Raw genomic sequence first — 24,567 nt, forward strand, 5'->3', positions numbered from 1 at the left:
CAAAAAAAAAAAACCCAAGGAGTTAGGGGTTTGAAATGTTTTTCTACCTTCCCTTGACCAAATTACATTGTACACATTTTCTAAGACAAGGGACTACTACAGTTACGGTTGCAAGAGTGCCTGTGTAACAAAAATAAATTTTATGGGACAAAAGTGATATTATGACTTTTTGCATCAATATGTGAAACAGTTTTATCATATCAACAGACTCCTAATATAGCAGTTTCCTCAGCACTGTATCTGTGTTCCCCTGTTGTTTTTCAGCTGTATACTTTAAACTTAAACTACTTTAGAAAGATTCATTTTCTACGTTTATATAGAATTTTTCTGGGACTGTGTAACCCTGGTCCATTTCTGAAACCCATTGGTGCTAAAGGAATTACTAGGAAAAATTTCCCCGTTTATCTGCATTGAGAATAGAGTTAGCTGTGGACATACAGGTGAAAACTAATCTCTCAGTTCATGTACACTCACTCGCAGTCAAACAAAAAACAAATGCCTTGAAAAGGCAAAGCCAGCATTATTTAAACATTACATTCTTGCTTGGTGCTCTAGAAACAAGCATTTGAGTTTTCTGAAAAGAAAATTTTCATTTTCTAGAATAATGATTTCTCACAAATTAGAATTATTTGTCTTCTACTAAATGCACAAAGCTTTGGTGAACAGTGAAGTGTTAACATTGCCTTAGCCGGTCTGACTTAACTTTTTTAGCATGGCACACACATTACCTTCCTCTTTATTTCAGGTTTATAGAATAAAACCAGAAAAGTGGCAGAGCTATTAGAATTCAAATTGCAATGGCTTCAATAGAAAAAAACTAAAATATATAGTAACGCAAGCGTAAAGCAACATGTATAATAATATATAAAACACCCCACATGTAGAATGAAAAACAATAATCTTTCAACTCTCTTTAATATTTTGTTACAAACAAACAAAAACCTGGGAAAAAAAGAACAATCAGCCTTTCTTAAACAGAACTCAAATTAGTTCACCATCAGCAATATATGACAATGTTAAGCTTGTGTTAAATGATAAATCAAACAATGCCTACAGATTAAAGCCTGTAAAAAGTCTGGTTTTATATTGAATGCTGGGTAAACAAAGTATTTTAAACTTCACTTTTTACCATAATTTTAAAAATTCCTCAAAAGCCTTATTCACTACATACTATACCATCTTTTCTTTTTTTCCCTCAAGAGTTTTCTGTAGCACCCATTTAGTTTTGAATGAGCTGATTTCATAGAACTGCAATTAGGTAACACTGTATTAACAGTTTATAGGTGATGAAGTAAGGAAGAGACACGCAGATGCTAGTGCTTTCCATTCATCTTCTTTGGTCACGGTGAGACATCTGATATTTCAAAGTGGATCAAATATTTCAGAGTAGTCTATGCATCACCGTAGATGTTTACAGCACAGTTCCCATGGGCTTCATCCGCAACTGTAATCACTTGGATTGGAGGCAAACCAGACACAAGAATCATAAGCGCGGTCCCCTGGGAACCTGCACGGGCAGTATCACACAGGCACTACGAATTCCCGACTGTGAATGACAGGATTCATTTGATGAGAGGATTCATTTGTTTGTCACTGGTATCCTCTCTGTGATCCAAACACAGTGGAAACTTTGAGGGTACCGACGGCTAGAAATCAGGTTGCCTCAGAGATGTGCTTGCTGATCCTCGCTGTTGGAAGTGGGTCTTGGGGATGGTTGCGGCTGGGAAGAAGTTAAAGAGGCCCCTTGTCCTCTCTCAGTTTGAACTAAGGATGAAATGTCTGCTTCTGTACTTACTCTGCTGGGAAACTCACACTTAACTTGTCTGGGTCTGAGGACTACGGACCTGGTCTGAGCCACAACCAGCACCTCAGTGAACACAGCACGCTCACAATCTATATTCAGGCTGGCATGACTTGTCCCTCCTGGTTCAAAAGACAAGATAGATATGATGTTGGTTCACATGGCAACCTTGGTATGACCCTCAGGGCAAACCTCCACCCCGGGTAAAGTATGCAAGCTGCTGAACGCTGGTAGGTCTGCCTTTAGTCCTTCCGCACCTCATGCTCAACCACAGATTGAATATAAATTACATTACAAAAATAAAGCACAAACTTAGTCATATTAATATCCACAGTGCAAGATCACTCTTAATCCTGCACTGCCTTAATGTGACTATACTCTCAGTTTATGCAGAGCACGCCAGGTATTTTACCCAAAATACCTGAAGTTGCACTTTGAGAGAATTTTGGTCATGCAAAGTAGAAGAGCGGGAGGAAGAGGGAAGCAAAAATGCATAGAAAACTACTTATGAAAATATTTAGCATGCACTGACCTACCCGACATACAAGTTCAAAGGGCTCCTGAAGTATTTGTAAAATCTTAATCACCGCTTACAAACTATGTCTGCATGGACTCAAAAACCAAAAGTACACTTCGCTTTCTCAGGAAAGATACCTTGCAATGAAGAACACTTTCTGTATTGCAAAAGTGCTTAACCACGTATTAACCAAACATTTGCTTTTCAAGCACTGCTATGCAGAGAGCGAGCAGCTATTTGAAACTAAACGCACACTGCCAAGTTTTTGGTGCCTCGTTGCTTGCATAAAACATTCAACATTAAGAAATTATGGATATGTGCAATATGTAAAACTTTGGTTCATGCCAATTTTTCTTTTTTAAAGCACCCACTGTTTCTTGTTGTTCGTCAATCTTCTAACAAAGGGCAAATCCCAGGCTGCCCAGGGTAGCACACAAAAGACATAAAATTTAGCTGGGATTTAGCAGCTATCATGCAAAGCGCTTAGCTGTGCTACTGCCAGACTCGTGACAGCGCAATATACAGCTCGCTTTGCCCGTGTCCTGCGGCTCCAAATGTGGAGCAGGACTGATGTTGCACAGCCAAGGGGAAGTGAGCACATTCCTCTCCACACCCATGGCGCTGCGCACGCCAGCCCCCACGGCACTGTGGAAATGACATGTCCCTCCACAGCACAAATTATCTCAGGTCAAAATGGGAATGTGATTACGGATGGAGGCAGAGCCACGGTGAGCCGAAGAAGACCTGAGGACACCTCAGCTGTAGGTCTGACATCTTCAAAGAGAGTTTCCATTGCGAGTATGTACGCTTCTCGCTTGCTTCTCAGTTACGCAGATATTGTACAGAGATTTGGCTAAAGCACTAATTCAGCATTCATTGACCACTGCAAAACATTCACAGTTAAATCTGTCCATAAAGCTCATGAATACTTGGTGACTGACAGCAAAGTGTTTACATAAAGGCATACAGATATCCATATGTTCCACAGTATTCCTGACTAAATGAAAGTGCTGAAAAGACTGAAGCAGGCTGACATTCAGTGATTATTTCAAACATATTTGCTCCCTCTCTCTGCAGCTTTCACTGGTTGAAGCATGAACAGATCATCATTTCAAACTACTTTTTATTTCTTTCTATAGCCAGCATATAATCATAGAAAGTAGAAGATGTGTCTAGATTTTCCAGTCAGATGCAGATGAGGAGGGAACAATATTTCCCCCAGTTACAGCAAGCAACATTGTAAATTACTGACATTTTACAAAACCAGATTACCCCTGATACGGGGGAAAGGCAGGCAGCCTCTAGGAGATGCCACAGTTTGAGCTGTAGTGCCCACTGTGCTTCAGCAAGCACATGGGGGACCCCTCCACACCCATTCCTAAGTCAAAACTATCCAAGTGCCACATTTGCAGAGATGGGACCATTTACCAAGGCCCTCAGTTCTTGCACATGAAACAGCTCCCAGGCTACCCTGCCTGCTCTGGACATCCCCATCTTTCTCTTCGCAGCATCATGCAAGACAGGACAGGAAGCAACATCTAACCTTCCCCACCATCACCTGCTTGAAAATCCCAGTGGTTTAGAGGCAAAAGCACATGGGCATTGCGGGAAGCAGGCTCCATCAGGGGCATGTGTGCAACATCTCCCCTCACCCTCTAGATGATTCCCATTAAAACTGGCCAAAAGAAACATCCTGATTTACCCTTGGTGCACTTTGTTCAATTCTACAGCATCAAATTGAAAAAGAAGAGTGGTAGAAATCTGGCAAAATAAATGTCCCAATGCCCTGAGATATCACTTCTTATTTTTCGATAGATGGAGCACATGATAAAATTCCTGGGTGGCAAACATCCCACATACATGTGGGAGGAGAGAGGACTAATTCCCTGCACTGCTTGAGGCTCTCTGCTCAATGGCTGTGATGTGTGACCACCAAAGACCTCTCTCAGGTGTGGGAGGCAACTGTAGTAGTGTTTTGCCAGTATGGGAGACTCTTACCTTGGCTGAGCTTTGAAAAGGACAGGATTGCTCAGACCCAAATGGGCAAAAAGGAGCTCAAGTCGAGTGCTCTCGCTTTTACCTGCAAGCCAGGTGCCCTTTGTCAGCACGCTGCACTGGGCTGGTCAGACCATGTACATGGTATGTTACTACTCCACCGGCCACAAGCTTCCTTGTGTTTCAGGTGCCAGCTGCTATTTGGAGATCTCACATGATTTATTCATGAACAAAACCCAACAAAAACAAAATAAAACACAAAGCCAAACCCTTAAGCATGCGTCCTAGAGGGTTTTTGGATACTAATTGCAATGCTGATTGCTCTCCAGATTAAAACAAAGACTGGCTCACATTCTGCTGCTGGTGGGTTTACCACTGTATTGCTCCCAGCTACCACTGTACTGCAGGAGGCTGGGCTGTGCCAAGAAAAACACTGACAACAGTCTCACAACTCAAGTGCTCAAACAACGCAGGCCATAAAATACCTTCTATCTGATGCTAGTTTCCTTTGAATCCCTAGGTTAAATGGCATGAGAAAAGTTAGCTGAAAAGAAAATAAGCACGAGGGGTGGCAGGAAACGAGCAACCTAAAAACCTAACACAAACAGTTGGACAAATAAGTTCCTACTGAATGGAGACGACTTCTGAGAGGACCTTATGCCATTTGCTGAGGCAGCCCAGACCATCAGATCAACATGACACGACACATGCTTCAGAGGTGCAAGAACTCTACGTGGAAATTATACAATTGTCTGAGCACAGAGAAAATCTCTCCTCACTTGCAGCTAACAAGGAGAACATATCTGAGGTATAGTAACTATGAATCCTCAGTTAGAGATTACTCTGTCCTTACTCCCTTCCCTCAATTCCATGATACTCATTTACTTGTCATAGCATCAATTAGTATGTAGGTGACATGAATGAGGTTGCTCTTCTCTTTGCAAAGTACCTATACTACTGCAGCATGTTGTCAGAAATTACATAGAGTAATAACCGTGCAGTTTTCAGCAGGACTACAGCTTTTGGTTTCAATGTGGGAGAAATGGATTATTTTCTCATTAAGTTTTTGAAAATATCCCTGTTCAACTTTAAGCTTCATTCCCCTTTAATCTCATTGAGTTGCTGACTGCACATGTGCTGCAGTTGTTAGCAGAAAGTAAATTTACCTATGTAATTTACATCCCTGTACCTCACGATCTCTTATTGGTCTCCCTGGTTTTATCTAAGGACCACCTGTGAGCATTATTAAGACTCCTTGTTTTTTTAACCATTGGTGTTGCAGAAAAAAGACTGAGCTGCCACTGCGGGATTTGGAAATTCTCCTGTCATAAATATACAGCCAGTACAATACTCTTGCGGAGGGGGCTGGCAGAGAAGTATCGGGATGAAAGCAGGCATACTGTGCTCTGCTAACATTTGCTAGATTGAATGACCTCCTTCCAGAGCTCCCTCTTTTGAAAATCTAAGTCTCCTACTGGAATGGAATGGAAGGGACCTACAACAATCATCTAGTCCAACTGCCTGACCAATTCAGGGCTGACCAAAAGCTCAAGCATGTTATTAAGGGCTTTGTCCAAATGCCTCTTAAACACTGCCAGGCTTGGGCCATCGACCACCTCTCTAGGAAGCCTGACCACCCTCTTGGTAAAGAAATGCTTCCTAATGTCCAGCCGAAACCTCCCCTGATGGACACAGCTCTGAACCATTCCCACGTGTCCTGTCACTCGATCCCAGGGAGAAGAGATCAGCACCTCCCTCTCCATATCCCCTCCTCAGGAAGCCAAGCAGAGCAGTGAGGTTGCCCCTCAGCCTCCTTTTCTCCAAAGTAGACAAGCCCAAAGTCCTTAGCTGCTCCTCAAAGGACACTCCTTCCAGCCCTTCACCAGCTTTGTTGCCCTCCTCTGGACATGTTCAAGCATCTGTCTTAAATTGTGGGGCCCAGAAGTGCACACAGTACTCAAGGTGAGGCTGCACCAATGCTAAATACAGCAAGAAACACTAAGTGCACCACAGTCTCTTACTTTTTTCTGTAAGCACTGATTTTAACGAATATCGTCTTCCTGCCATAGACTACATTGCTGTATGCCTTTAAAATAATCCAGTTTTGACCTATTGGGTTTCAGATTTCTCCCTGACCATACTAAAAAGAGGATTCACCCTCTTTCTGCTCACTAATTAAAACGTCCTCACATGGTCAGATTATTAATATTCCGTATTAACATGAATGTGCACTCAAGTGTTTTGCAGGCATCCACAAAACTGAAGCATGCGCCATGAAAAGCTGCTAAGTTAGAGCCTGTCCTGTTCCTAATGAGAGAGGAATGGGAATGGCATAAAAAGCCTCCCTGACTCCCATTGGAATTGTACCAATCACTTCTGCAAAACATCAGGATTGCCAGAGTAAGTCCCAGAGTGGAGACAGGACTGAAGGAGCAGCCTGAGCCAAGGCTCTGCTCTATGAGCATGATTCTGCAAAGGGATGTGGCAGCATACGTGTTCTTTCCAACTCAGGAACTGCCCTCCAGAGGTCCTCTCCAAACATCTTCACCCAGAATACAGACTTGAAGAAAGCTGACACACTAGGTAAAAAATCATGACACTGCCTGTATCTCCACAAGGCTTCCTAAAGCACCGTTTCCCCAAAAAAACAAGGCTTACTACATGATGCCAGACATACAAGTGGGAGGGATACTTGAGGACATAAACAACCCAGAAACACAAAACATGGGAATCCAGAGACTTCATTACCCTGCTGCACACAGCACAACTTGCTCAGCCTCGATCTTACGGCTCCCAGATGAGTATTTAGTAAGTGGATCATTCAGCAACTTCACCTGATGGTGCCAGTCTCTCTGACTGTTTCCCGTTGCAGGAACCATGTCATACAGCCTGAGACAGATGTGTCAAAAGTGACGCAGAACTGCAGTGGGGCTTGAAGACGCTTTGCCTCCTGTCTCTAAAGGCATACCAGAAACAATGAAAAGAGATTGACTGGGAAGACGTTTCAGAGGCTGCATTAGAAATTAATAGAGATCTTTGTCTTTCAAAGTTTTATCATCTCTTGGACAGTAAAGAGTAGGGGGATAAGGTTCTTTGCTCACTCATTTTGCCATGGAAAGAAAGCGCCAGATGATCAGCTGATACCAATTATAAAATATTGGTCAAGATTAGAGAAGGAAATGAAATATGGGGGCAGACTGATCTGATTTCTAGCAGCACTGAACTGGAGCAGATGTGAGCATCAAGTCCTGCATCTCGTCTTTCCTCCCACATGTCTTTTCCTCCTCTGAATGGTAGCCCATGAAGGGAAATCTTGGCTTCTCAGTAAGTTCCCGTAATTCATCCACATTTCACAATAACAGTATATATTCCTTTGCGTTCTGACAGTGTGCAGAGGCCACATGAGTCCCCAGTGAACCGGGGGTGTTAACCTCCGCTCCATTTTTCTCATCATATGCATATGGAAAAGAGTATTTACTGGCTGCTTGGAAGAGCCAGTACAGAACATTTACTCATGTAAAAAAAATGGGAAAAACCCTATACTATGGAGCTCTCTTGCAGGATTAGATTAATTTTTTCAACACAAATGTTATTTTCTGAAAAAAAGAAACCTCACTCATTTCCTCTGGTTTTTTCTGATTAATTAATTACTGATTTACATCACTTTTTCACATTAGCTCACCATTTGCCCAGAGCATTTAATAATAATCTTTTTTAATACAAAGCCTAGTAAAATTTTCTGTTCATTTAGCTACTTTCTTTTTTGCATGTAGAAAAGGCCTTCACATACCTGATTTTATTCCTCTAATTTTTCTATTCACTCTGAGCATTTCCAGGGCTCTCAAGCAAGAGGATTATTTGACCACACTTCAGATGTATTTTAGGACTTGTGCACAGTGAGGCTGTTGCAACTAGTGTATCATGATAAACATGCTTTAGATACAGAGCTAATCAGTTTTTTACTTTAAAAAATCAGTTTCCTACTTTAAAAAAACTTTATTAGCTGGAAGACCACTATTAAATGAATGTGAAAGAATCCTCTTACAGAACCCACAAATGTGTTCTTTCACCTTTGAATTATATCAGGCTTTATTTTATATCACTGTATGACTTCTTATGCTTCGCTTTTGCTTTCGTGTGCATTATTCTCTTCTGACAGGTTTTTATTTAAAAGTTACAGCTGATTTGACTGCTCATTCACAACTGCATCTGCTGTAGCAATGAATCTTTCAGTTGTGCGATCACTTGCCAATGTCATCACATAGCAGGGGGATGCAGCCTGATGGCAAACACACACACATACGCTTAAGCTACAGGAAGACAGCAAATAAATAAAAAGTAATCAAAGCAGTTTTTTACATGCTGAACCAGAAGAAAGAAATTTTACGACACTGCAATGGTAGCGGGAGGGGAGGGAAGAAGAGATGACAGACACAGAAGATAGATATGCTGCTGTTCGCAGCAATATGGAACAAATATAAAAATTGTTCTACCGCTTCCACCCTGCAGTTTACAGCATCAGATATGTAACAGTCACTTGATTCATTCTCCTAGTGCAGAAACCAGGCTAGCTATACTGGAGACAAGGTAGCTTAAAACCATTCCCCCTTTAAGACTGAGATGTAGTTACACGATGAGTGTTGCAAAAGGGTCTTTCACAGCTTAAACATTACGTTGGTAGTTGCCAAAGCTTTACTGAGGATCCTATGTTTTCCTAAAGCTTCGCCTTCTGGAGCCATGTGACTGTGAGAGCCACCAACCTTTCCTTACAAAGAATACGCATATCCATTTTCAGCCCTCACAACTATGAAGGAAAGCTTTGAAATGTGATGCAACTTCACTCTTAAAGGTTAGAAAGCTGGAGAAAAATAACATTAATTTTAAACCATTCAACTTTGAAGCTATTCATGATTATTTCTGGCATGTGATTAATATTATTTATTTATTACTTTAGGTTTGGCAATAGCATAAAATACTCCAGGGAGTATAACTTTACATTTGCAAAAGAAGAAACCAATGTAGCAAGGAAAAGGAAAATTATTATTTGTTTCTTGCTAAACAATATTACATACTGAAACATACATATCTTTGGATTCGTCATCTGAATGTATCTAATACCAGACAGCTCTTTACAGGCAGGAAAAATAAAGGCATAGTGGAAAATATTCACATTTTTCAAACAGGCCACAAATAAGTGGCCAAATTTTCAGAAATTATAGAGACAGACATTCCATGTGGAAATCAAAATTTTCACTGGCCTCAAAAATACAGATTTGTATTTCCATGCTAAAACCGCAACACTTCCCACCCCTAAACTGACTTCTGTATGTGAGGTTTGTCCTTAATTTAACATGCAGAATCACAAAGTCACTATAACTAGAGATAGTCCGAGTGTGCAGAATTTGAATTTGTGTTTTGATCCAAACTGCTCTAATAGGCCTACTTTTAAGACTGGAAACATGGGACAAGCCCATATTAATTCCTATTTTGACCTGGGCTATTAAATTATTCCATTTCCCAAAAGTTATCCACAGGATTGGAAGCATTAGAAAGTAACTTTATAGAAGTATTTGGCTTTGGCTTCTAAATACACCTTTACTCTTTTGTCAGAGAAACACTATGATGTATGTAAGCAACCTTCACGCATAATAAACAAATATAAATAAATAAATAAAGCTGATAAATAAGTAAGTTTCAGGTTTGTTTGAAAGACTTCTCCAAGTGGGGTATATTTCAAAGTTGTCTTGTCTTAAAGAACAAAAGATAAAACAGGTACAAAAGCTACAACGTGGAGCCATGTAAAAGGTCAGCTCCCCACGGTGAGGTTTAAGAAAAAGCAACTATAAAGTTTCTACATAGCTTAACTACAGCACAGCTCAGGAGAAGTTTTACATGGATTTCTCCCCAGCAGCATTTTCTATCTAAAATTTTATGCAAGCATGAAAGGAAGAATGCTTAAAGTAGTAAAATTGTTATTTTATTAGGATCAAGCATATTAGGAGGCATAGGACTAAGGCAAGACTATTTTCAGCAAAAAGTGGATTTTCTTGTAAAAAAAGAAAAAGAACAAGGGAAGGGATTAGTGGATGTTTGGCTTTTGAAATACTGCAGTAGAAATAGATTTAGGTAGCACTTTCATTTGGAAAATCAAACACACAGAGTTGATTCAGCTAGGTTCCCAGCACTTGCAGCAGAAAGATTACAGATAAAATGTTCAAGGGTCATAAAGATTCTTGAGTTACAAACCCAAATCCTGCAGTGACTCAGGCACTTGAAAGATGTTATTTTGATGCTTCTGAACAGTTCAGAATCTTAAATTGTTTGATTTTTAACGTTCCCAGAATCTAAGAGTCCCGTTTGTATTTTAAAGAAAAGAGACTCTTCACAACCCTATTGCCTAACTCAGCAAATTGGCCAAAATGCACCAAGGATCAGGCAGTCTTGATATCACTGCAAGTCTCTGTAAGACAGAGTCTCTAGTGAGGAAGAAGGACCACTGGCAAATGTATACTGACACTGCTGGTCCGCTATTAGATCTAGAGATAAATCGAGTTTGAACTCTCAAGCCCAATAACCCAAACTGAAAAAAAGCAAAAATAGTAAGTAAAATGGAAGGAACCCAACTATTCATAAAGCGTCTTGTAATGAATAACACTGATGTGTTTCTCAGCTATATATGGTTGAACTTGAGATTTGTCATAGGCATGTCACATGATTAAGAGGTTTGTTATTTGCAAGAGCTCTGCCTTCAGGGTGTTTGCACACCCCATCTTTCGGTGGATGCACAGGAGGCTGAACAGGACGCAGGACTGCCATGGTTGCCACGAGTAAGTGCCTACTTGACCTTTAGCCTATCCATGCAGAGGATTAAAACACAGTGATCACACAACTGTGCTTTAGTTGTATAACAAACAATGTGATTTTCCTCTGGACCACCTGGTGTGATGTCTGCCTTGGGCTTTTAACCTCTAAATTCTCTCTAAATTAGAGAATTTAGAATTCTCTAAATTCTAGAGAATCGTACGACACTCTTTAAAATCTAGTTTATTTATTTATGCCACTAACAATCACTTTACACCTTGGTTCCATAATGTTTACTCTCATGAGATATACCCTTGAAGTCTATTGAGTTGCTTATATAATTAAGGACTGTGTGTTCAGACATCTAGAAAATTCACATTGCTGCTTTCAATGTTATTTAAAAAGAAGGTGTAAAAGTAGCTGCACTCAACCCAGAGGAAATACCTTTCTTGGCGTATTACAGTGATGTACTCTAGAGAATAGTCGTGATTACTATAACTATTTTAGGTAGAGATTGTTTATGTTACTGTTAAGATAATTGCTTAAACAGAAATATGAAGGATTAAAACCTAGAAAATCTCTTAAATCTGCTCAAAAAAAGAAGTTATTTTAGTGAATGTTTACATATTTCATCATAAATAGTTTTATCATTTTTTTAAATAAGGACAGCTTTGAGAAAATCCAGTAAGTAAGGAAGCAATTACTAGTCTAAGTGTTTTTAGCCATATGGTGACCATCTCCTGAAAAGCTTCTATAAAAAAGTCTCACTTGGTGAATCACTCTTTACTGTCTCACAGGTGTGCAGCACAAAGGCTACAAAACCATAAGTAGCAATATATTGAAAAATATTCTATGACATGATTGTTAACAAGAAATGTGTTTATTTTGCAAAAGGTAGGATAGTATATTGCAAAACTTATGCAACTGACATCTGTAAAAAATCAGCTTTTCTTATAACTAGCTTAAGCTTAAAAGTGAGCTTAAATTTTAAAAGCACGCTAAAAGGACGATTGTTAGCAGAAACATGGAATGGAATGGAATGGAATGGAATGGAATGGAATGGAATGGAATGGAATGGAATGGAATGGAATATTTCAGTTGGAAGGGACCTACAACAATCATCTAGTCCAACTGCCTGACCAATTCAGGGCTGACCAAAAGTTAAAGCATGTTATTAAGGGCTTTGTCCAAATGCCTCTTAAAACATTGCCAGGCTTGGACCATCGACCACCTCTCTAGGAAGCCTCTTCCAGTGTCTGACCACCCTCTTGGTAAAGAAATGCTTCCTAATGTCCAGCCTAAACCTCCCCTGATGGACACAGCTCTGAACCACTCCCACATGTCCTGTCACTGGATCCCAAGGAGAAGAGATCAGCACCTCTCTCTCCATGTCCCCTCCTCAGGAAGCCAAGCAGAGCAGTGAGGTCGCCCCTCAGCCTCCTTTTCTCCAAATGAGACAAGCCCAAAGTCCTCACAGGACATTCCTTCCAGCCCTTTCACCAGCTTTGTTGCCCTCCTCTGGATGCATTCAAGAGGTTCTTAAATGGCGAGGCCCAGCACTGCACACAGTACTCAAGGTGAGGCCACACCAACGCTGAATACAGCGGAATAATCCCCTCTCTTGGCCGGCTGGTTACGCTGTGTTTGATGCACCCCAGGATGGGGTTTGCCTGCTTGGCTGCCGGGGCACACTGCTGACTCCTGCTGAGCCTGCTGCCGACCGGCACCCCCAGATCCCTTTCTGCAGGGAAACAACAGAATATAATCCAGTTCCTGGAATGAGCAGAAGATTAATCAAATTCTAAGCAGGAGTCTCAGGAGTTAACTATGACAGATTCTATATTTGCCCCTGAAGAGTAGGGTACTCACTTGCCCAACACAGAAAGTGCTGGTACAAACATCCCTATGCTGCTGGGGAAAAAAATAAGCCAAAGACAGCAAAAAGAGCGACTTTAAGATAGATGGACTCCCCTGAAGGCTCTTCTACGCTGACCACCAAACCACCCTGAAAGGGAACTGCCGCCCGGCCTTATGTGTACAGCCCAGGGCTGGAGTTAAAAGCAGAAGTTTCTTAGGGCACCATGAAACACAAGTGGTAAATGGGATAATAGCCCAAAACGGAGAACTTAGTAGTTCTGATCTCATTTCAGATTATGCTCACTGTAGGAGCGAGGGAGCCTGTCCTGTAATTATTTCCTTCTCAGTGGGTGCAAAAGGATTACGTTACTTCACAGGCTACGACAGCATGTCCAACACAGGGCACTGTTTGTTAACAGGCAATAAGAAAAAACTTTACTCACAGTAACTTTTGCCTGAGCACACTGGACTGACTACACAATGTTTTCAGCAACATTGCAATAAAAATGGACATTGGAATAAAAACCACAAACTTAAACTGGTTTAAAACTAGATTTAATGTGTCTCTATTTCAATATTTAATACTGACTATAAGATTTCAGGTGACACAGTATTAGGGAAAAAAAAAACCTTCCGTTTTCTTCCTATCTTTTTAAACACTTTTTTTTTCCTTTGAAAATATAATCCAATTTTTATTCTAGCTTTCTCTGTAACTCAGACTTTTATTTCAAAGTCTCACTTTTTGTCAGAGCAGCGAAGAAAACTCAATTTAAGATAGAACCTCAGGCACGCAGTATATATCAAATGAAACTGAAAACACATTTCTTCCCCATTTCCCACACTATAAACAACACAAATACTTCAGCACGCACATGTACAAATTCCACGGTCCCGGCCACCACGAAGAAACAAGACGAGGGAAGCTTTGAACATTAAATTAAAGCAACCTCAGTCCCGCTGCCTCCCCAGGACTCGGGACCCTGTGCTGCCCTTCGCCTGGAGACAAGTGCAGGCGTGTGGGAAGCCCCCTCACCCGCCGTCCATCGCCCCTTGGGGAACGAAGTGCAGCGTCGCAGCTGGAAGGACATGATAAGTCCTCTGCCCCCAGATCCCTACCTGTCAATTAGGTAACAGCCAGACAGGGCAAAGACTAAACTGAGATACCACCCAGAAGACAACAATTCTACTACAAGCAATAAACTGCTCTTCTATTCACAGCCTCCCAAGGGAAGGTGGAGAATTGGTTCCATCTCCTCAGCTCCCTACGTTACATTTATCTGCCGCATTATTCAAAGAACATACATAATTGTAAACGCTGCAGAAAAGTTCACATTCATTAACTCCTACAAAAGTAGGATGGGTGTCGTATATTAAGAGAAAGATGTGCCAAGAATGTTGAGGAAGGCTATAAACTAATCCCTGTCCAATGTGAGGCCTGAGTGGGCACAGCAATGGAAAGTGTAAACAAAACATTGATTACTCCGATTTCTCTGATGTGAAGCAATTAAAGGACGGTACACTGTAAAAGAGAACGCTGCTGAAGTAAGGGGGCACGCCTGGGTGCTGAAAACTTACGCACTTGCTTAAGTGCTTTGTGGGAGAGGAGATCAAAACAGTCACGGAGGCTACTATAGCAATTTTTTCCAAAGTGGCGGAAGAGGTGCCTGGCAGGGCTTTCCCCACGTCCCTCTGACTGCACCACTGCACCCATTTTTCCTTGTCTTCCCAAACGCAAATTATTCGGTATTTGCAAAACAGCTTCAGACTGCACTGTTTCTTTTAAAATAACCTCTCAAGCATCAGACCCTGCAGCCTCTTGCAGACCCTGGTTGAGGCAATGCTCCCAAAATGATGTCAATGGGAGCTCTGCCCGAGAAAGGGCTATAGGATTCAGCTGTATGTGAAGAAAGGGCTTGAAATTATGGAACATGGTATCAGGATAAGACTTTGTATTTCAAACATATATTTATTCTTTTTACTAAATCACTGAAGAGTGTGGGGAGGAGTGGGAGATGTCACTATAGAAAACCATATGGTACTTGGATTTCCAAGCCAGAACTGTGCATAATAAGTATTTATAGAATCCAGTGGTATTCTCTTCTTTCTGTTTATTCTTTACATGTCACTCAGAGAAATTCTGGCCAAGCACCAATCAACTACCCCAGCAAGTTACAAGCAATCTAAGCATGGGGGAAAGAGAGAAAATAGATCGCCAGTAGGCTCATAATTAGCAACCTAGACCTGGAAGAAGGCACTTGGGAAGTGACTCTGATGCGTCTGGATTCCAGCGCTCACCACACGTCACGAGTGGTTTCGGAAATTGAGTTCTCAGTCTCTGCAAGGGGTAGGGAAGATATACACAATATTTTTGGCTAGACTGAGCAGGGGCATATGTGGAGCAGCTGCAAAAGCAGACATCCGTCTGCTCTCAGAGACCCGCGTAGGAACAAATCGCGTCTCTCGGTGATGACAGATAACTTGCTCCTGGCGTCTACTGGGAGAGCTGTGTCTCCCTACCTGTGGAATGCGGGGATGTTCTGTTTATTTTGCTTCAGACAAAAACAACACAGATTTTCCTCCTTATCACCTTGTGAAGAAGAGAAAGGAGCTACTGAAATACACATAGAAGATCTGGAATATGTCTTAATAGGAGCCAATCTTCTTATCCAGGGTCCAGCCCTGACATACCAATCTTCTGGTCTTTTCCTCTTTCCTTGACAGCCTTATTCCCTTCCCCGCTCCTACCTCCTTTCCCTTTCCTTTCCTTGAGGTGTGAGAGCTACCAATCCCCAACTACCATTTCAATTCTTCAGAAATAGTAAAAGGATCTAAAAAAAAAAAAGCATAACAAGCTCACAAGTCAATACACAATGTACTTTACTAACAGCTTTCACTGACGATCACCCTCAGCATCGCGTTAGCCAGAATCTGTGATGCTGCATGTTGCACTTTCGCCATAGTTGTTGCTGCTGTACAAACGGTGCAGACGTGTCCTATTAGCGTTATCAGAATGGAAGTCATGTACTTTTACATATATAAAGATGTAACTTCAAATTAATAAGAAATTTTTGCATACCACAAAAATGACAACAATTTCAGAATCAGTTTGAAGCTATCAACCAAAAGTTGTATCTTCAATATGGAAAACACTTTTTTTATACAGATAATTACATTTTACTAAGAAACTGATGCTCAGAAGTTCCTTTCTCTGTGTCACTGAAACAGCTATTTATTATGAAAAACATACTTATCGGTTGTTGCCAAAAGTGAAATAACCACACATCTGTTATTCTTCAAACATATATTTTTTTAAACAGTTGGTATTTACTTAACATATAATAACAGTTATTAAATCATTCTTAAGTCTGTTTTGTGGAACCATACTGTAAAGCATTACACACATGAGAGAAACACCATGGGAACAAATGTAAAAAGGGAATAGATGTGTTGTTAGTAGATGAGTAGTTACTAGTTACATTAGAAATTACAACTCAGAGAAGAGTAGTAAAAGGAAGACTGGAAGTCTGGAAGCCCTGCAGGACAATGAGTTTTAAGAGGCCTAATACCATTCATTTAAAGTTTTAAAACAATTAGAACATTTCTAGGTCAACAAATACATAACAACAGAAGACATTTCTGTAATCACTGTTGAATCTACTAGACAAGGACGTAAGCTCCATCAGCTGGTAGTTCAAATCAGAGAACTTTAGATTTTTAAAAAACCCCTTCATTCAGTTTTCATTTTCTGCAGTGTGGAAGTGGCTGTTTCCCCAACGCTGGCCGTGGCTTTTTCCCGGCTCTGCACTGCAAGCCTCACCCCAGCCGTGAGCTGGAAAGACCCTACAGACCTTGTTACAGGAGAAGAACAGCTCAACGACCAACCCGATCCTCTTCCCCTTTGAATTTTAACGGGCTTTGTGCACTAAGCTCTCTTTTGAACTGCCAGAGCAGCCAGGAAACAAGCACAGTCACTGTTAGTTGTTCGTGACTATTCCACTTGTGAGCCTGCGTGAGCCGTTTCCACTGGGTCCTGCGCGTGACTGAAAAAATCTTAAGCCAGTGAAAGGAACAATGCCTTCTGAAACACATTTTTAGTCATATTTGGAACAAAGTAGAACAGAGATAACTGCTTTCCAGACATTTTCGTGAATATGTAGGTGTCATCTAAACACGCACCAATAATGAACAATAATCCCCAGATTAACAGTGGCAAAAAAAGTCATCCTATTTATCCACAAATCTACTTGCTTTGGCTTGTTAAAGATTATTAAGGAAACCATGCAAAGTGACAGTTTGCTGGGCATGCAGGTATCACACATGCTCAGCATTTTAAACAGTGTTTCTTGTTGGACAGCATAATACACGCTAACATTTTTCATAATTCTCCAAATTTTGTTCTGAGAAAATGCAGTCGGACTGCAGTCAAGATAGTCTTGGACAAAGGTGATGACTACTATAGTATGTTACAATTAGCTTATTTGTAACATCTCAAAAACCAATCAATAACAGAAAGACCTTAATTTAAATCTATCAAACATGATGACTACTATAGTATGTTACAATTAGCTTATTTGTAATGTCTCAAAAACCAATCAATAACAGAAAGACCTTAATTTAAATCTATCAAACGTACATATAGTCCATTTAGTTGAAAAGCTCTTAACTCCAGTCATTTCCTGGGTTTAAAGCTACTTTACTCAAGCTCCAGCATTTTTAATTTCTCTCACACTGAAAAGCAGCACCCTCAGCTCACAAGTAATGCTTACATAAAAGCCCTGCAGTCAGATCTCTTGGTGCCTCTATGTTTTTCAGGATATGAAGACAACAGCAATGTAAACACTCTACTATTGCAGAATAAACATCATGTAACCACAAAGCAGTGATGACATAACCTGTATATTATCTGGGCTTAATTTTCTGCAAAGTAAACTGAGTGTCCGCATCTCCTGTCCCTCAACCCACTCTAAAGCAGCCTGTTAAGAGGAACATTTTATACAACTTTTCCAGTTTTTAAGCAAAGACATATTCCTCCTTAGGACATTCCTTTGAATGTCTTTCCTTTTGTGTATCTAAAAATCTTGCTTCCTTCTGAATAAGAACGTCCTTGCTCAAACAACACATTTAAATGTTATTGATATTTCACAGCTGACTTGGGTGTGCCTAAGCCAACAGCTTGAAAGAATATGTTTTTAAATAGCAAAACATGTACTGCTACTGCTTCTTTTCTTGGTGTTGGTATAGATAATATGAGAAGAGCTGTATGGGATCAGACCTAACACAGATGTTGCCCACTATCCTGTCTCTATCGGTGGCCATAAAGGGATGCCTACTGAAGAGAATAAGACTAGGGAAAGCACATAGTGATACACCCCCAGAATAATTTCTCAGGTTTGAGAGATCTGCAGACCTGGGATTTCCACTTCTGTGAATGCAAGTTAAGTGCGTTTCCTGCCTCGAATTATTACATAGAGCAATGTGTACTCCTTTGTTTACTTTGGAAACTATTCCTTAAGGCATAAGAAATACTGATCTTAAGCAATCACATACAATATGACATTAAGCAAATATTGCTATAAAGGAATATATGTTACTTTATATTGTTACATAAAGTAACATATATAAGCTTTTTATATATGTTACTCATAGATCTTTTAGTCAACCAACTTGCTATTGCTGATATATTCACACCACACAAAAGCTTGTGTTAAAAATACAGGTAAGAAGTTTAATATTATTATTAAAAAGACACCCAAACATTAAGTGTTCTCCATGTTTAAAGGACTCTATTTTTCTTGTTCTCTCTTTGCCTGTTTCTCTGACAAAGCTGATATGAGAACACGTTTGCTTCTAATGATTATGGCAAGCCAAGTACATTCAAATCTTCACCTGATCCATGCTAACGAACGTGCTGCTTCGATTAAAGTTACTCCAGGAATACAATCAACCTCCCAGGGTGCAGAAGTGCCATCTGAAAGGCTTTCTTCTTTTCAAACTAGAATGGCAATAATGGGATCTGCACAGTAATCTCTTCTACGTATCTGCCTCCTCTCAGTCAGGCTTCTCAGCTGTAATTCAGTCTATTAAGAATTCTCCATGTTTCATGTGGTACATACATTGCACGTACACAGTGGTTCTGTGGGTGGGTTCTGGTGTGGGTTCTCATTGTTTTGAAACATCTCACAAGTTGGAAATTGCCACAAATAGAACTTCTAATGAACTAAGCTTAAAAAAGATGACCATTTTCCATTGGCAGCTTCAAACCATAGACCCAAGGTATCAATTCATTCGAGCACTCCTCAAAACTACTTTTTTTTTTCCATTCTCATGGAGACAAACAGCATCAGCAGGTGTGAATTTGTAATCTTAAAAGAAGAATGGGGTGATGAAAGAATCGGTATTTTACTGTAGTGCCCTTCAGACAGGTATGATAGTACACTGAATGAAATGCTCATCAGGAAACCACATTGGATGTAACTTGAGAAAAAAGCACAACCTATTAAAACGAAACCCTTGACGATATCAAACTTAGCAACTGCGAGTGTGTAATTTTTCACTAATATCCAACTTTTTTTGCAGTGCTGTTAAAAACACTGTCTCTCAACAGACAACATTCAGTAAGGTGTCACAGTTAAGGAATTTCTAGTCTGGTTCTTGATTTGGCACTGCATCTTCTCAAGCTGATGTTTATAAACCACAGCCCCTCCCTGATGCTGTAACAGAATGGAATCAGAGTTTTCCTTTCAATCAATGCTGTGCCTTATGCTATCTACATACGGCTTTAACAGACACTACAGGTTAAGTAGTACACTTCACTTTATGTTTTTTAAAATTATTTTTAAAAACTTCCAAAAATGTTAATATTAAAAAATTCAGACAGAAACATTTTAAAATTAATTTTGATCAGAAAAGTATCCAGGACTACCAAATATTGACACTATGAAAGACTGCAACTTTCTGCTCAGGTTGCCTATATTATTGGCGCATTTTTAAGCTTACGGGGCAGTAGAAGAGACATATTTTTATTTAGTGATCTTATTAAAGTCTTACAGTATTTCTGACTGGTGGGAAGCTATGAAATGAAAATGCCCCTCTTTTCTCAGCTACAAAATGGTAAGTATGCCATATCAGTCTGGATTTTCAAATTCTTATAAAAATATATGGCAGCAAAATGGCTTTTTTTTTTTCTGTTTAAAAATATTTGGCCAAAGTCTTTACAGGAATGACTCTACGGGTATCAAGAGATTTACAACAGAAATTAATTTGACCTCTATTTATTATTTGGTGGAGGAAATGTGTGTTTATTGTTCTGTAATATTTTACTTTTAAACTAACCCAAGCCTGTAAAGCTACAAAGATAGTTCTGTACCAACGAAAAGCTAAATTTCACCAAGACAGATCTTTGTCACATTCAAAAGTGATTTGCTTTTCTATGTTTCCTTTGAAGAACTAAAATAATACGTACCAACGTAATACTTACGGCTGTGAGAAAATAACAAAACGCAATCTCCCCACGTACTTCTACTATGTTGAAGAGAACACTGTCCTTCAATTTTTGCAAATGTAATGTCTAACATGGAAATCTAATATATTTAGCTGAACAAGTAAACCAGGCTGACGCTGTGCCTACCCTCTCAGGATCATTACACAGATGCTTTCAAAATCACCTTCTAAAGACAGAGAATTAGTAGTCATTAGGACACTAGCATCTCCTTAGACACTTCAAACCCATGTTCTTATAGAGAGATGGGTGACCACCTTTCAGAGACCACAAGTCTGTGGTACAACTCCTGGAAGCTATTTAGGGATAACCTTAATCTTTCCCCTAGGTACCACATTTCTAGATGGAGATCAGAGAAAGTGAAGTATTTAGAAATTTATTTCTTCAAGTGGTGTTAGTTAAGCAGACTCCTCCTATAAAAGGATGATAGAGAAAAAAACCCTTTCATACATCATTGCCAAGGTCTGAGAATCTTAATTACAGTTAGGAGCTAGGGTAATTAAACTTAAGCATCAGTCATGTAACAAAAATTTGTTTTGTCGTAATAAAAACTTTATGCAAGGTAAAGGTCAGAAGGAAAAATGCAACTTGCTTTCTGCTTTTGAGGAAGGAAGCAAGTACTTAATTTTCTATTTCATAGGATTTGTATGGCTATTTATTGACTGCAGAAAGGCCTGATTTTCTGTAGGATTAGCTGAGATGCCCCAGGCATTATGCACAGTATGCACTCATGCAACATGAAGAAGAGAAACCCCTTCTTGCCCGGTCAACAGTGACACAAGCACATTGGTGTACAACTGCAAACCACTCTATTAAGGGAAAACAGCAAAACTTTATTCAAGTGGAGAGCAGATTATTCTGCTTACAATTTGTTCAAGAACAAACATGAGTTTGAGCATCTGAACCTCAACATCAGATAGCTCTTTACTGAGCCTGGCCTAGTTTAATTTCCAAGAGAGACATATGTTTCTGGTATAATGACCTCGTGGTTAAGTTTGGCTGCAAGAAGTTCTTGCACTCGAAGAATGCTGAATTCTGAATTTTCCTCTGATGCTAAATAGCTCACTGCCAGCTTTGGTCCTCTTTCAACTTCATTTACTTTCGTCAACTAATATGTCACAGGTTAGAAGTTTCATGGAAAAAATAATATGAGCAAGAGCAGTATTTTCATTCATAAGTGAGATTTCTGCCCAAATAGTGTGTCACCTTTCTTAATATTAGCATGCTATATAGCCACCATCAAAAAAACATTATGAGCCAAGTTCATATGGTGAATAAATTGCTTCAGATTGACTGGGGAAAGAGAAGAGGGCATAAAAAGAAAAGCTGAATATATATGTGCATGACACTGCATAACTTCCTCTCTAAATTGGAGGTCACAGATATGTTTGATCAGCTAAAATAAATAGTTCTGCAAATTTGCCCATGCATTTTTTCTTCCTTTTCTTTTTGCACTGGTAAGGAGAGAAATTTATGGCTTACCTTTCAAAACCAATCTGCCGTAATGTTTTCTCCCATGTTGAACCTGTACAAAGACGAGAAAAAACAAGCACCCTCAGTAAAGAACCTTTATTGTACAAACACTCTTACTCTTTCCTTGTGCAGCTGGGATCTGTATAGTAAGGTGATTTTTCCACCCCTACAGAAGTACTTGTAAATAACATCTGTTTTCCCCAGAGTGAAGAAATGTTAAGAGAGGCTACCACCGAGTGACATAATTGTGTGTGTGGGGTATCAGCCTATATAATTCCTTTACATTGCAAAGCAGCCAGTCACTGCTACAGTTCACTGCAATTCCAAGGGTGGTCTCTTCTCCTAGAGCAACGTGATCTGTACATGACTCCTGAAAGTGCTGAGCTGGCATCTCACATCACGCACTCTTCACATTTCAGCTTTTCATTTTACTGTAGTGTTTGCCCGATTCTTGCTGAAAGCTTTACAGCTCCTTCTGAAATCCAGCCCTTTTATTTTTAAGCAAAAGCATGAAGATACATTTCTGCTTTATTGTTTAACCCTTCATACTCACGCCAACAGCTGCGATGGCCTCCTTCTCAAAACGATCAAGGATTCGGCCCCACAAACTACTCAAATGGACAGACCCTTCAAAGAATTGCCCTCAGTATTTCTGATGCACTTAACTTCTACCTAGATTTTCTCAAAAATACCCCCCTTCCCAGTGCAAGCATTAGGTTATCAGTTTTCAGCTCCTGGTAGTTTTTTTGCTTATTGCCAGCCTCTTTCTTGCTACCATTATGCAGTCATTATAAATACAGGCTACTAAGAGCACAAATATGTCATCATGCAGGTCTGCAAGGCAAATATGTAAGAGGACATGAAGCTGGGTCACAGTATGCTCTCTGTCATTTTACACTCCTGCGGGAAATGGAAGAGGACTGCATGCAATGCAAGCAACTACAGTTCTTTTTGGATGCTTCATCGTACTTCAACTGAAATCAGAGAAGTGACAACAGCTCCTGTTGCTGATACAGCCAGTCACCTAAGGGGAATGTAAATTAGGAACAAACAGATTCCCTGTAAGTGGCATTTAGTAGCACTGGAGAAACTCAAGGACAAGCAGCAATGTTGCCGAGAAATACTGAGAAAGAGCAGAAACACATGAAGGGAAGCGACTTTGATTTAAATCTGGAGAATTTCAGGATTAAATGCATATTGTGCAGTGAGTGCCCGTACAAAGACTATAACAAAATCATGGATTAGATCCTTTCCACTGACAATCCAAGTCCTGCTTGCCAAACCAGTATGGGAAAAGTGGTGACATAACATTATCAGGCAGAAAAACCTCTGTAGATGTATCTCTTACCATCATTACCTTTCCATTCTGTTAAAGGTGTTAGCTCAGAAATCAGTGACCTGCCTTGTTTGAAGTACAGTATTTATCTCTAATCTGCAACATGTTAAATATTTGAATAAGACCCAGTAGATGCTTTTCAATTTTAATCTTTGAATTCAGGACACCTACTGCAGATAGAGATAAGAATCTCAAGACTTCTAAGAAGTTTTGGATTTAGAGGTTTGTTTTTTGTTTTATTTTTTAAACCTAGCAACAGAATTCAAACCAATTGACTAAACTTTCCAGTTTAGCCCAAGGAGAATGTGGTACGTTTCTAACGTAATGATACAATTTTTCTGCGCAATTGTATCTAGTATCTGTCTGGCTTGCAAATCACAGACTGAGCAAATAAAAACTGAAATCAATAAAGTTAATTTCCTTATAGGCCTGCATCATGCAAAGGCATCCTTCACAATTCCTAACTGGACAGCCAAATAATGAAGTTAACATGGGCCTGCAGAAAATAAATTCTTGTATTAATCTCTGGTTTTTTTAGAAAGAGGAAAAGAAACTGCATTAAATTATATGCTCCTAAAATCAACCAAAGTCCAGCATTTTACGCCATACAGGAAGGATCTTGGTTGGCCAAGGGGTAGGTTCACAGCCAGTTCCAAACGTGGTCAGTAGGAATCTTCATGATACTTTTCTGGAACCCCTTCTTCATTCATCTTCTCACTGCCAGTCACTTCAAACTTCAGTCACAGACATATTTTCAGCAAAAGGCTCTAAAAACCTTTCTAATGATAGTTTAGGGCCATGGACACAAAGCTCTTCTGTTCAGGACTGTTACAGCTACAGCCACTGATCAATGTAAAAACACTTTTAATTGTGACCATTCAGTCCAAAGCAAACAGGGATTTCAGAGCCATATCCAGCAGAGTACACAGCAATAAGAGGCTTCAAAACTGAGGTGTAGAAAGCTCTACCTTCACGTTATGGGAAAAAAAAAGGGTTACGTTCTGTTCTGGAATAACTGAACAATGTACATGGATCAGTACAGGGAGCTTCTGTTGCGGCACCTGTATTTGCTTGAGGTGAGGCAAGACTTCTGCCTTCACAAGTACCTACATACAATACCTTTCATCAACACTAAGTTCATATTTTATAAAAAGAAGTCCTCTAAAGACATCTTTAAAGCTGGCCAACAAACATTCTAACATCACACATTTATTTCAAACAAACATGAAAGCCAAAAATCATGTGTAGCAGAAAAAAACGTCAGCATTTCATTCAGATAAATAAAGAAC

General features: G+C 39.9%; 1 protein-coding gene across 1 annotated transcript in view; it reads right to left on the reverse strand.

The window, feature by feature from the left end:
* PIEZO2 (piezo type mechanosensitive ion channel component 2) overlaps positions 1-24,567 on the reverse strand; it is a gene marked incomplete at both ends in the record, with an annotated part of 313,493 nt that overhangs the window by 146,471 nt on the left and 142,455 nt on the right. The window contains one exon of the mRNA XM_081996437.1: positions 21,952-21,994. Coding sequence (XP_081852563.1) covers positions 21,952-21,994 — 43 coding nt within the window. The remainder of the gene's footprint in view (positions 1-21,951; positions 21,995-24,567) is intronic.

This window comes from Phaethon aethereus (genome assembly GCF_964289735.1).
Source record: "Phaethon aethereus genome assembly, chromosome: 2".
Classification (NCBI taxonomy): Eukaryota; Metazoa; Chordata; class Aves; order Phaethontiformes; family Phaethontidae; genus Phaethon; species Phaethon aethereus.